This window comes from Acanthopagrus latus, chromosome 12 (assembly GCF_904848185.1).
Source record: "Acanthopagrus latus isolate v.2019 chromosome 12, fAcaLat1.1, whole genome shotgun sequence".
Classification (NCBI taxonomy): Eukaryota; Metazoa; Chordata; class Actinopteri; order Spariformes; family Sparidae; genus Acanthopagrus; species Acanthopagrus latus.
In genome coordinates this window covers 16153435-16168511 of record NC_051050.1, presented here as the reverse complement: position 1 = coordinate 16168511, position 15077 = coordinate 16153435, and the positions used below count along the sequence as shown (strand labels likewise).

Sequence of the window (15077 nt, the reverse complement as noted above, 5' to 3'; positions counted from 1 at the left end):
TTATATAGTTACATATGTTAAGTGTAAGAGAAGCACAAAGTTGGTACTCCTCACAGGTTTTTAATGCGATCAAATTGCACCATTCTGAACTGCCTCACAGATTGACGTCAGGTGAGGGATTGGGCAGCTGGATATGGAGCACTCGACAGATGGTATACTAGCCAAGGAAGAAAGAAGAAAATATGAAATCAAAGTAGATGCCCAATGACAACAAAAAGCACAAAGGACAACTGCACGGACAGTGCCGTAGAAATCAGGAGACAGACGAGGCACAGGTGAACATGGTATGGATTGACCACTGCCGCCATCATCAGTAGTAAGGGGCAGCACCTGTCACCAGCAGAGGAGATTCAGCCGGCGCCGGCATTCACAGGAGTAGAGGCTGCATCCACATCCATTGCCAAGTCGAAACACTGCTTGGGGCTGGTGTCTGAGAGAGAGGAAAGATAAACAGACAGCCACACACAGACACTCAGCCATGCTGAGCATGAGTCACACACTCAAGAGCACACACATTCAGCCATGTGCACACTCATACAGATGGCAGACAGAGAGTGAGTGTGGAGATGTAGACACTTGGATGCAGCTCTCATTGGGTTCCCAAAGCCATGTTTCATGTCAGTGCCGTCTAGACGAGGATAGGAGAAGATACTGTATCCCTCCTGAGATAGATATGTTAAGGTCAGTCATTTGGGAGGAAATAGATCCTGATTTTTTGGATGGAAGGTTTCTGCAGGTTCTGACTCTCTAATTGCAAGAGGGACTTGATTATATGATTCCTCTCAATGGGAAAACAGTCTGTGCAACCTGATTTATCCATATACTTTTTCTCAGGGTCTTCCAAGTCTCCTTTTTTCAAAATGGAACGCAGGTAAACTTCAACTGGTAATGTGTTTTCAGTTGAAGTGTGTGTACATATGTTTAAATTACCAATTTATTAGATATTTGGACATACATAATCAAAAACTCTAGTTTAGTGGCACCCAAATCAGTAAGTTTAGCCATTTCATTTCAGGATAATGTGTATATACATGTGATGTGTCTCTGTTTCTTCGATTGTTGCTCACCCCAGCATCAGCAGAGCTAGAGCCATTTACAAATTTCATCACCTTAGTGGTGATGTGTTAGGGATAAGATGCTTTTTAAAAACCTCCAAATCCCCCATCATTACTCCAGTTATCACTGCAGATGTATCTGTTTGGGAATGCAGTGAGTTCCTCCACAAGCTGGCTGACAGTTTTATCCATGTTAATAAGCTGATTCAAATGATGTCATATGCCACCCCTTTTGGCTGGGGTTTTTCATCCGCAACGGCTTCCTGCATGAATGGATGCAATCATGGAGTCCTTGAGAATCTTGAGAGTGAATGGTATCTTCTTCTAAGCTAATATCCATAAATGTTGCTAATGTGACTCCCTCTCGCTTGATGTAAATTGCAGAAATGATCTGACGCCTCTGCTCATAACATCTTCTTGCAGTGGGCATCAGCGCTGAGTGGAAAAGTCACGTCAGAGTTTGAGTGTGCTGTTTGGAGGTGTCTTCTTTAGTTATAAACCCTCCGTCATTATGGTGGGTGGTCTAAGGATCAACCGCGTCAGCTCACTGACTGTTTCTAATGCCGCCTAGGCCTCTCTCTGCAATTTGTCAATTTCTCGCTCAGTGTACTGTGGCTTACGTCTGACTTTTAACACAAATGTATCATCATTCATTGCATCAGAGTCATTTTTTTTTTTTTCTGTTGCTGCAGGCATAAGTCTTGACCAAAGATAGCCATGTGTTTGGCACTAAACACAGAAAAGGACTATACCCTGCCCATGTACACCTTGATTTCAGCAAAAAGTAAAAGCAGGAAACAAACTACAGTAAGATAATTAAAAAGTGATCATCTTTTAAACTATTTCCACTGACATGGCTCACCATCACCTTGTCTCTGTCTTATTACATAGGCTTGAGGGAGATCAGGTTGTCACATAGCATCATCCTGTTCCTCTCACATCTGTACAAACCATCAGCAGCAAGGCCGCCATCTCCAATTTCATTAGATAATCCGACTTATCAGTGCTGTTTACAAAAGAATTAATCTTTTCTCGAAGGCTCCTCTCTAGTCACCAACGAATCTTCCCTCTGAGGTCAACAGTGACTAGAAGATAGACCTACTGCTTTGATGTTATTCATATGGGCATGATGCTCCACCAGCAGCCCACAGTACCCCAACCACCATCCAGGTCTGGATCCGTATATGCATTTTAAGCCGACTACATGCTCCATGGCAGAGGAGATAACATGCATGGCCTATGGTCATATGGTTAATGGTAGGATTCCTCAAAAAAACAAGTCCAACATATTTAAAAATTTCTCTTCTACATGTGGTTGATTGGATTGGATGATGTTAAATGTGTTAGAACCTCTCTCATTTATAAATATTAATGCTTTCAACTGTGCCATAGTTGTTCTTAGTCAACGATTAGGGTAGAGTCATAAGCTAACACACTGTTAGAACCGCTGGCTAAGTGGTTCAAATGGTGTTGCGTGTCCTTAAGGAAACTGCATCACACTCTCTTTGGCAGTTTGACAGATGCTTACAGGGCTTAGACGTGTTGAAATATTCCACATGCCTCATACATTATGACTTTTATACACACACACTGACGTACACATTGCTGTCTTGGCCAAGCAAAGAGCTCGTATCGATACACTGGACTGCAAGCCCGTAATATCACTGCATTACACTTCTGTGGAGAGCAGATCCATAGTCAGCTGACCAACATCGTTATCTATAGTCAGGTGTCCTTCATGGTCAAAAATAAATTTGTAACAGATGCAGTTGGGTTAGATTTAGCCAACAAAATAACGTGGTCAGTTTTTGGAAAAAAAATACATTAAGTGCATGTTGCAAGTTCAATACATTACATCGGTGAACTCAGGGTTGTAAGACTCTTCCAGCTGAAAGTCCAGTGTTTCTCTGACCCATATCATCCCCAGACTCCACCCTACATGGACTCTTTTGGACATTTGTTTCTGCATATTTTGGAGCATTCATTCCCCACATAACAGAATGGGAAGTACTGCTTTATCACCTGTATGCAAAATTTGACGTCTTGACTGCATGCAATTTGAAACTGTTATTACTGTTATTTGTACACCGATGGATGCAACTTGCCTGTGCAGATGTAGTGCTTCTGTCCCATCACAAGTATTCTGATATACACCAGAGTTGTTCTTAGCTCTTGAGTTAATCACGGGAGGTTGTCGCCTGCTTGCCTCTATCTCTTTTCCACATATCACCAGCTCATTCTGGACAATTCTTCAAGCTGATCTGTCATCGACCTGATAACAAATGAGCTGGGAAGAGTAAAGTCCTGAGCAATGTTCCACACTTATCTTTTAATGCATCTAATCCATACCTGGTAGACAGTCATCAACACCTCAGCAAGCTTTTTTTGTACTGAAGGTCAGGCCAGACTGCAAAATACAATCTCATGGTATCACGCAGCAGGACACCCCAATGATATGACAGACAACCCACATCCAAGGCTTATTTCACAGAAAGGCAGCGATCATCTCAGCCCAGAGTCTACACAGTGTTCCACAGAATAGAAGAAAATACCATTTTGGAGTGAGCCTGAATGGAAAGAAGAGTGTCCTGTTTGTGAGATACAATTACAAGACAATTTCCTTTGGTAGGGAGTTCCCAAGAACTCTGTCGCCATGGCACACAAACACCTGCTGTTAGCTTACCCAAGCTGAAGCAAGAGATACAGGGAGGTGAGAACAGTCAAAGCAGGGGCTTCTACCATGGCGTCAGAGGAGGGTGTGTTATTCACAACATTGACTCTGCCTTCGTCACAAAAACCAACAGCGAGGAGGAGGAGGGTGCCGCAGACACTGTCAGAACTGCAGGGATCAGGTCCTGCGGCTTAGCATAGAAGAAGACCCAACAATGCGAGTGCCAGATGTACAGATGGAGCAGACAGAGAGGGATCACCTGTTCCTACAAGGCCAGTGAGTCAAGAGGGACAGTGACTCACTGAGATGAAGCATAGGTGAAGATGAGATCATCCCCGATTGCATTTAATCATTTCAATGGGGCGCATCCAAGTAAGCGCTGGGAAAAAAAGCAGATGCAGGGGTGAGTTTTAATGGCCATACACAGTCTTTCCAAACAAGATAACTCATCCAGATGGGCTGGGAAATTTGAATGTTAATTTCGGTGGCCTGCTACACAGAGGAGAGTGATTATGCTTGTAGACCCTTGTGCAAAGGGCACTGACTGTGTAAAATATAACTATAATTAAAGGAAAGCCCAGTCACGGCATAGTGTTTTAATTCCTCAGCAAAACAAACCTCTTTGTCATCGGGCTCCTTGTCTTCTTACTTCTCGTGTTTCCAGTCAAATGAAGCCCTGCTTGTGGTGCGTCTGCCAGCAAATATGAGTCAACTAAGTGACCAGCTGTATAGGTGGAGAGCATCATATTCTTGAAATGCTATCTGTAAACAATATTTAATTGTGTTATGTCTGACTCAGATACAGCTGAATCTATGGAAAAGTGATAGTGGGAACATTTGGAAAATCAGGTAAAAGTATGCATGGTGCATTTAATGTCTCACCCCTGTACATTTATCAGACAGGGCTGCTGTCTTCATTAATGTAGCTTAGTCCTTCCTTTACATTCTGTCGTTTGTGTAACGCTGTACCTGTCCTATCACACTACTCGTTTCTACTCAAAGGGCCTCGGACAGTCATGTAGTTTCTTTTTTTACAAGCCTCTCCTCATCCTCTGATTTAAGTCACATCAGTGGTGAACATGAGTGATTCACTTCACTGGGCCTCACACAGGCCTCTAGATGGCACACCAAGGCAGAGACAGCGTTCAGAGAGTCGTCTGAAAGAAAAAGCCAGTGCTGATGTATTACTGTGAGGCTCAGCATTCCTCCACAGCAATAAGTCAAACCAGCCGCGATATGTAAGAAGATATCGGGGATCACAGTTGATAATAAGAAATTTGATAAAAGCATTCAAATGGACAGTGCAAGGTGATCACTTATAGAGGTAGCTTTGATACCTGCATCAGCCCAAAATGAGAGGCAGCAGATATTAAGCAGGTGTAAGTTGTGTGAATGATAATATACATTCAGAGCATGTCCATGTTTTTATTTTTTCTACCAGTAATCAAATCACATAAACAACTCTGTAAGGATATTTTGATTCTGCATTTGCAACTAGGTCAGTCATAAGGAACTCGCCTGGTTTCATTTAAAGTTAAATCATCAACCGCTACCAATAAAACAAACAGCTACTTTTCAAAATGAGCGAACACCTTATACTCCCACATTGTTTTGCAAAAAGGATGCAAGAGGGTATTTTGGCAGCATGGGAATAATTAGTGGCTTACCTACCCTATAACGTCAGACGTCATTCAGCCCCGTTTCCTGTCAATCTTACTGGGAGTTCCCAGAAAAAAAAAACAAAGGTGCCAAAAATGTTATGAAATTAGCCCAGTAAAAGGCTTAACCAAAAGTATCCCTCATTGGCTGAATTCAGAAAGCTTCTGGGTTCCATTATCACATTTTTACAATCCCTCTATTGTCTCGTCAGCTGCTAATTTGGGTGGCTTGTCCTTATGCTGAGGTGACACTTTTTTTGTGAATGCGCTCATCAGCGTAGCACTGTGCTTCCCACAACTCTCACACAAATGCACACACTTGATGCTAATTAAAAACCTGCGACTCCCGCTGTGTCGCGTCGCCGACGTAAGACACCTGATTCCGTGGCATGGCAAGAACAACCGAGGGCAGGGCAGAGTGTCGAAACCAGAGGAATCGGCAGGGAACGACAACGTGAGAAAAGATTGTGGAGAGATACCAGAAGAAAATGAGCTGAAAATAAAAGAGAAGGAAGAGAAGACAGTGTCGTAGAGGAGTGGAAGAGGGACGCAGACAGCAGCAGCACCACCGAGGGTTACACAGCAATGATGTCACCTCATGCTGGCACTGTTGGACCAAGAAACAGATTAGCCATTTGATCTTTGCCCTTATTTTAGTTCCAGCTTCCTCCTCCCAGCTCATGCAGCCAGCTTATTGGGATACATGATATGTGGATCTTCCTCTGCCATGCTCTCCTCTTCTGTCACATACCTCTCCACTCTCCTCATGTCCCTCTTTTCTTTCCTCTGCAACCAGGGTCAGTGGCATCCCCCTCCCCAGTTTATGTAACAGCTCCATTATTGGTTGAGACCAAGAATGCCCCCTGATGCGTCGATAAGCCCTCATTCAAAGAGATTGAATTATATGGAGATAAACGGTGTCCTTGAGCATGGGTGCAGATAACAGATTGGAGTGACACAGCTGACTCTCTTTGTTTTGTTAATTAAAGATGACCTCATCGCTAAAAATGGACGCTGTGCACCTCCTCGTCACGAGCCTCGCCATCAGCAGATTGCAGATTGCAGGCAGGGGGCCAAGGGCTTTCTGCATTCCCTTTCCCTTTTTGCTTCCTTTCCCATTTTGCCTCTTTGCACACACATTGTTTGTCTCTCTCTCTCTCTCTCTCTCTCTCTCTCTCTCTCTCTCTCTCTCTCTCTCCTCCCTCTCTCTCTCTCGCTCTCTCTCTCTCTCTCTCTCTCTCTCTCTCTCTCTCTTTCTCTTTGCCATAGGTCTAGACTTTCATTTCATTTTTTGTCGATCCATCTCTCTAAATAACCATTACACTCCCTCAGTTCCCCCTTTCAGATGTAGACAGTATATGTGTGTTCATGGAACCTCTAACTGACATGAATGGATCCTTGATGAAATTGTAGTTACAACAAGACAGGGATGCCGCCCTACAGTGCCTTCATTTTCATTCATCATTGTGTGTGTAGGGGTGTTCTGTCCCCATCAGTCATAATGATGTTAATGAGATGTTTGTGTGTTTTGAAGCAATGACCCAACTTATGGTGGTCTGGACCTGAACTTTGTTGAATTCGGTGTTCACTAAAAAAATTGATTCAAAATGCATTTGAGCATTAAATTGGGATTGATTCGTCTCACTCTGCATTTCAGGGCATTGCAAACACGCAAAGTGGTAGAAATAAATATTTAGTCATGATGGAGTAGCTCTGCATTAATGAACAAGAAGGGACGCACAACCCTGCATTGATTTATTTGAAGCTATTACAATCATTGCCTAGACACATTTGCTGCAGAGTATTTGTGTCCACAATGGCCAAAATATACAAAAGAAAACATGAGTTGTAGATGCCCAAAATCCTTAACTGGTGATCATCCAATTGTATATATTTTCTCAGCCAATATGTTCTCTCCTACATCTGTTTAATCTAGATTAATCTGCATATAAATGCAAAAATTTGATGGCAGCTAATAATTTTGCTTTTGATTAGTTTTTGTCTGAGTCATCTCTCACTTCCAACTGCATTCTCAGGCTTGAAGTTACTAATTGGACTGTTATAAAAAAAATTACACAGAAGAGGAAATTTTGGCCAGGATATCCATTATCCAGATATCCATTGGCCATACCAAAAGGCCTGAAACACTGGCTGATGTCGTCAGACAACAGATGGTGGGTTCCAAGACTGGGACCTGTTAAATAAAACGTATTTTTACAGAATTAACAATATGTAAAGTAATTGTAACCACTGACCAAGGGCCTGGGACAACTGACTTGACTCTGAGCTAGCAACCAACAAACTAGACAAGCTAGCAGTTTTTTCCTACATGCAGAAAGTTTTGTGGGGGCACCCTTAATGCATCCTGGATTTAGTCCTGACTGAACAAGTGTCATTAGTCAAATGAAATACAAACAATCCTGAGAATTTTTTTTCCTGATACCAGAATCAGAATTGGTGCAACCACACATTTCTCCAGCATTGACACAGCCCTATGGAAATAGGATACCAACTTTACATAAGCGTCCCTAGTTTATGCATGTACTAGCGAGAGAGAGAGTTAGGGGGCATGAGCTAGTCTCAGTGTCAGAGACAAGCAACAATTGCTTATCCATTACAAGTCTACTGAAGTCACCAGAACCCACCAGTCTAGTGGTACAGCAGGTGGAGGATGGCACTGCTCATCAACCAGTCAGTATAGTACAGCATCACAGTAAGACACAAGCCAACAGCCTGTCAACACCCTCAGGTCTATTCTTAGTGCTAAGTACAGAACCAGGGGGAGACAAAGCCACTGTAAAAGGAGCTGGGGGCAATAAAAACAGACCACACGTGGGTCACATCAAAATGGTAGACATGGACCCAGAGGGCTATCAGTCCACGAGGAACCACCACACACGTCCGAATTTGCTATGCAGAAGGTGCAGGGGCTGCCTATTGTCAAACAGCATGGCATTCTCCGCCAGTGTTCCCTGCTGATCCAGGAACATAAGAAGGTCTAACACAATGAACCTGGCAAGCAGGCAGGGCAACAGCCAAGCTGCTAGTAACAGAAGTAAGATGGGCCTGTTGAGTACGGAGAATTATTTAATACATTGACATTTCATGAGGGAAAAAGTTATGCCTAGTTTGCATGATATAAATGATGTAATTGCATATTCACCATTTGTGGTTGCTGCTGTTAAATTTTGACCTCAGTTGACCTCATGTCTGTAATATCGTCAGTCCATAGAGCTGCAGAAATATCATTGTACTGTGTGATTGACTGGTTGCAGTGAAATTAAATGTCCAATTTGTCCTAAAGGATGATCAAATAATTCAGTTTTTGCCATTAAATCATTAATTTAGACTCGTATGTTACTTTAAATACTAATATCCCTTCTTATCTTTGATTATAACATGACCTGTATGAAAACTCAATTAATATTAGCTGGAGGTAGGTTGATTAATTTAAGATAACCGTAAGGCTCTGATGTAATATTCTTTACTCTTGCAAATGTTATCAAGATGTAAGAGTCCCACCAAACTGTCCATTGAATCACTTGCAGCTCATCAACATCTAATCCCATCAGTTAAGACATTCAGGAAATGTTATAGTGAACATGCTTTTTTAATAATTTAGTACAAGAAACAGCTGACAAGTGTAGGTGCATTGTTTATTCATTTTGGGAGAGTACCTAGAAGAATGCAGTGTAGAATGTGTAATTGCCATTGGTTCCAATAAAATGAACAACAGATTGCCAGTGACCCCCAGATTACATATATCACCATTCCCAGGGTATCGTACAAGCAACAGGCATACCGGACCTGCATGGTTGTAGTTGGATTTGGCTTAGGCAAGAAACCTACTTGGTTAACTGTAGGAAAACATATCTAGGCAAGAGTTGGGGGTTAGGGTCTTCTTAATCTTAATCTTAATTGATAGATTGAAGCAGGGGATTGTTATCATTGGGTTTGTAATACATGCACCAAAGGTTAAATTCTTTAAGGACCAACTGCACCTCTTAGTTATGCCAGGGGCAATGTTCAGTGGATGTCAGCTGTTTTGTTCATCTGCCACTTTGATCAGTACTCATCAACTACCCGATGTATTGCCATGATATCTTGCACAGACACTCACAGACACACTGATCCCTAGACAATACAGCCCCCGGACTTTGTTTTTCCCATGATGCTTTCTTTTTGGCCACCATGAGACTGATATTTCACTATGTATGATAGGACAAACGATGGATTTGCCATGAGCTTTGGTGCAGCCATCCATGTTCCCATCCAGGTTGCTTGTAATAACTTTGGTGATGCCTTAACTTTTCACCTTTCCTCATCATCTCATCAAATATATATATATATATATATATATATATATATATATATATATATATATATATATATATATATATATATATACAAGTACCAGGCTGCCTTGATCGGTTGCTATGCTGATGATAGGCTGTTAAAGAAATAACACAACATATTCTACTATTCTATATATTCTACTGAGATGATTGCAACATGCCCCACAGATGACTCTCCTTGTTGCCAGGTGAAAAGGAGCAGCTGGAAACAACAATACGTATGCACTCTTGTGTCTTCATCTTGACCAAACAGGAGATCTCCATGACCCGATGCAGCAGTATCAGGTCATGGTTTGTTACACAACCCTTGAATCATAATGCCACAAGGACAGTTCAAATTGTGTTTATGTGTGCATAAGGGCATACAGAATACACTGTATGATTCTGCATCAAAGAACATGTACATAATTTGTTTCTAGTCTATTTTCGCCTTCCCTCTCAAACCATAAAAAAACTGTTTTCATGAATAAATGATGTATCTTTCTGCCAGCACAATGCCTCAGCAGGGTTGTCCAAAGGGATGTCCCTCTACCTGATTAGAAAAACTTGGACAATTATGCACAACTCAGCCCACTTGGAGAAATCTATTTCCCACATTACTTTGTTCCTGCATCTAAATATCTGCCTTGGGTGCCATTAGTTAATCACCACAACTCAATTGCAACCACCCCTCCCACACATAAGCACACTTAAATGTGTGTCTTGTTTCTTTTTCCTTTTTTTCCTGAATTTCCTGCCATAGGTGGCATTAGGTTCCTTGTGACAGCTTGTGTATACCTGTGCAATGTCTGCTCTGTGTGTGTGAGAGAGAGAGCGAGAGAGGAAGGGAGGAAGGTGACGTGTAGGCTCGGTGTGGGGAGTGGAACGCTGAGTGCTGACAGTTTAACAGGAGAGGCCCCCGAGCAGGTTTGGCAGCCCACAGGAAATATAAAGCTTGTGATTTGTTTGTTAACGTAAAGCTCGTGTTTTGTTTGTTTAAAAAAAGAGTGTGCCATGCAGTTGCGTGGACTGATAGTGGGTCCACAAAGAGAGAGCGATACGCAGTGAAGCAGACGGGAGAAAGGGGGTTGTTTGAGGACAAACAGAAATGTAATCTGAGAAAGAGAATAAGGGATGAAGAGAAAAAAAAACACTTGACATGTGAGAAAAATAGAGACCAGCAAATATTCTAGTAGAGTGTGATACATCCACGCAATACAGGTCATATTATTATTCCAATATGTGAACTTTATACACAATGTTCAGTTTGTGCTACTGATTGGCAGTAGTGAAAAGTAACTATGTACACTTACTTAATTGCCAGACTGCTGCGTCCCCACAACATCCCAGAGGCAAATAATGTATATTTGAATCCATTACAATTGTTCAATAACAAAATTCAAGATGAAGTTAATGTTGCAAGCAGTGTTGAGTGGGCCCTTGCACCCTTGTGCCTGTTGAGGCATGCGGCAGCTGTAGCCTTGTTACCGGACAACGAGTGGACGATAAGTATATTTAGTTTTCCAGTATAGGCAGTGTCACAACCTGGCTCAACAGTATGTTGCAGAAGAGAGAGACCACACATAGTCTGTAAATGATACAAAATGTTTTGATTTACTAAAGGAAATGAGCAATATGATTATGTATATCAGTCGTCAGCATGTATGCAGTGTCTGTGTTAGTCTATGTATGTGGAAGCAATATAGAAACATATTGGAATGTCAGTCGGCCGGTCAGGGCAGGTGAGGGAGAAAGAGAGGATCCCGCAGCCTGATCAGGTGTGTTGCATCGCTGATGACACAGCTCCTCCATATGTCTTGAAGAAACATTGGAAGTCACACTGCAATAACCGTTATTCAATGAAAACCTGAACGGAAACGTTTTTTCATCTTTGAGTTCCTAAGATTGCTCAGACAATCTTAGAGTCTTTTGGGTTAAATCTTTAAGAGGAGCACGTTAAAGGACAGTGCCTGTAAATGGCAAAAAAATTTACAAAATTAAAAATGGCTGACTTCCTGTTTGATTAAGGTCACGGCACTGTGGGGCTTTTTGTGTAGATCAAGAAATGATACACATCATACTGAATTTCGCACATCGATGTGAAACTTTTCATGATGGCTGCTCTTTAGGGGGTGCTGACGAGCCATTTTGCCTCACCCATGCCAAGGTCTGTGGAGTTTCATGCGATTTTGAGAATGTTTATGTCCTTAAAAATGCAGTCAGTTAATTTCATAAAATATAAACAAACAGCATTACAGTCTGGCCTACTCATCTGCCACTGCTCAAACCTTAGACCATAGATGAAATACTATGGATAAGATGATCCCTTAGGTGAAATTCACAAGCTGCCCTGTAGTATATATGGCCCTCTGAAACATGAAAGTAACAATATTCTCTGACAAATGGTTTATGCTATTGATGACTATTGATAACTATTGTGACAGGAAAATACTATTAATCCAACATAAACAAGTTACCTTGTTTAAATCATGTCAGTAAATCATGTACATGTGTTGGACATGTGTATTTATACGTCATCTACACTGAATTGACCTCGTGGCTAAGAAAGTGAATGAACAGTGCTTTACTAGAGAATTTAGTGTTTTTTCTTCTGCTTGCTTTCCCTCAAATTTCCACTTTGAGCTGAAAAAAAACCCCTCCTAATGTATGAACCCACTGACCTTCAGGATTTACACATACACTCTCTCTCTAATTCTCTTGCTCACACACACACACACACACACACACACACACACACACACACACACACACACACACACACACAAACAGCTAATGGCTCAGGCAATTACACTGTGCCTGAATTCAGTAGTGTAATTGTAATGATATGTGAAGGATAACAGCAAAGTAAGTCTGGCTTCCCACATCAGTCGGAAATGCCACCGTGTACTCACCTGTCTGTGTGTCCAGCCACCGGGAGGGACAAATCAGGTCAAAGCGCGTCGTGCTTGCCCTCAAGTGGTGTAGCTGTGCATACGGTGCATTGTAAATTGTATTGTGTATTACATTGTGTATACACAATTCCACTGTTGGGTTCCCACTGTTCACTTTTTTGTTATTGCCCATTCTCCTGCTACAGTTACTTTTCACCCCGAGCTGCCCACAGAGGAAGGATATCTCTTTGAATTTCCCCGTCTGCTGCCCTCTCCCACTCAGTTTTTTTTGTGTGTTTTGTTATGTTCAAATGGTTTTTTTTTTGGTTTTTTTTGCAGGCGGGAGAGGGGTTTTCCTCATCTTCTTAGAGAATTTTAAGCAGTGATTCTGGGTCAGGAACTGTTGTTGCTGTTGCGGGCCAGCGAAGCCCTTTGAGACACTGTATATGACACTGGTCTGTGCAAATAAACGCCGCCTTGTTTGCAACTACATCATAGTAACAAGGCCAGTGTGTGTGTGTGTGTGTGTGTGTGTGTGTGTGTGTGTGTGTGTGTGTGTGTGTGTGTATGTGTGTTGTGTGTTTGAATCGAAGCGGTTCTCTTCGTACGCTCTCCATCAGCGTCTCGTCATGTTCCCATGATTTGCTATTATTTGTTCCCCTCTCTGCTCACTAAAAAGGTCACCTGGCATTTACCATGAGGTTTTAATCGCCATGTAAGCTGGAGAACACGCAAAATGGCTTTTACCGTAATAGAATTTCGGGGGCCTTAATTTTTGCCAGCTGTGTGCTGTTTTGGCTTCGGTATTGACAGAAATGTTGACGGACCACAGGACTACCCGTGAGGAACCCCTCAGAAGGGTAGAACCATAAATGCTGCTTCTGGGTGGGTTGAAATATCTTATTCTGCACTAAATGGGTTCAATTTTTAAGTGTTATTGACTAATTCTAGATTGGTATGCAAGCATTTAAAAGGCTACCACCTTGGAGGCAATAGATGATTGAGGGTCCTCCATAGAAATGAGCACAGACTTCCACTGAGATAGCCACACATGTGTGCCAGCGGTTTTTAAAAACACTCCCAGTGTAGCGGTTGAGTCATACCATCATTTGCATGTGTGAACCCTCCACTTTCGATTCATTGCCGCGTGTCATTTCCTCAGCCCAGTCTACACTCCCTCGCCTGAGCGTGCACACACACACACACACACACACACACACACACACACACACACACACACACACACACACACACACACACACCTTTCTCACCTCTCCTCTTCTGTGATACTGAATGAAAGCAGGTATGCTGCTCCTCCTCCTCTTCCTCTTCTTCCTCTTCTTCTGCATTCTAAAACAGAAGGCTATAGCGAGCAGGAGGGGCAAGGTGTCAAAATAGTGAATATGTTACAATGAACCAAATCAGAGTCATATGTTCTAAGGCAGTGAGTGATGAATTATTAACGCCGGGAAACAAGAAAAAACAATATTTATTAGAAAAGATCACTGTGCTTTAACATGTCGCCTTCGTCTGGGCTTAAGAACATGTGCTGCTGATTCATAAATTGTTACAATGAGTGTTGCTGGTATTTCCTTTTCTCTCCTTTGAATCAAGCAGCAGCTTGATTAAGAGCGATATAGAGCGAGACTGCTGCCATATGTTGAAAGCTTCAAGCCAAGTTTGAAGAGATTAACACGTAGTTGTAGTTCAGGCCTTGAGAATGAATCCGGGCTTGCGTGCTTGGTTTCTGCAATTCTAAGGTCAGACAAAAAAAAAAAAAAAATCTGTCTTTCTGTTTGACTGCTTCTCCTTGACTTAGAAATGAATGCTCGTAAATAATGTTTGCTTTGCTTGGTACTGGTTATATGCAGTGAATATTATTTCTAGATGCTTTTCACCACTCTCACAGTGCCAGCACTGTCTGTCAGTGTTCTTACGTGGGATCAGTTTGCAAGTTCAGGTGGTTTAACCTTGTATTTGATGTCTCTTAAATCAGGAGGGAGAGATTTAACTATTCTTTTTTTTTCCTATCGGTTGGAATTAATGTTATGTATGCTGCGTTTCATATGTTGTGTTTTGCTGCTTGTTTTTGTTGTATATATCATTCCTCTACTAACAACTGCCCTTTTTCTATGATGTAGGTTCATACGGAAGCCAAGATGACCGTTTTTTTTTTTTTTTTATCTCGAGATGACAAATCTAGTTTTCTCTTCATAACAGGTTAATCTATCTCGTTGTCATTAGAAAACTACAGGAGATAAAACAGGCAGAGCAATTTTATAATCATAACAATGGAATATGAATGTAGAAACTCTGCTTTGTTGGGTTGGTAAGCTCATCACCTTAAGATAAAGCTTGTTTTTGTAGATTACGAAATAATGTATTTGAAATCTCAAGATAGCAGCATTAAAATAAAGCCCCTTTTTTGAACAGAGATTCTGCAAGTCTAGGGAGGGTTGAACAGGTTG

At 41.8% G+C, this 15077-nt stretch overlaps 1 protein-coding gene across 5 annotated transcripts in view; it reads left to right on the top strand.

Annotated features, from left to right (window-relative positions):
* The window catches only part of LOC119030205 (myosin light chain 4-like), a 451755-nt gene that overhangs the window by 413890 nt on the left and 22788 nt on the right, over positions 1–15077 (top strand). Inside the window, exon 20 of one of the 5 annotated variants that reach the window (XM_037117623.1) lies at positions 101–1764. The exons of the other annotated variants lie outside the window; for them this stretch is intronic. Coding sequence (XP_036973518.1) covers positions 101–105 — 5 coding nt within the window. The 3' untranslated portion in view covers positions 106–1764. Of the gene's footprint in view, positions 1–100; positions 1765–15077 lie in introns of those variants that run through there. 5 annotated transcript variants of the gene reach the window in all.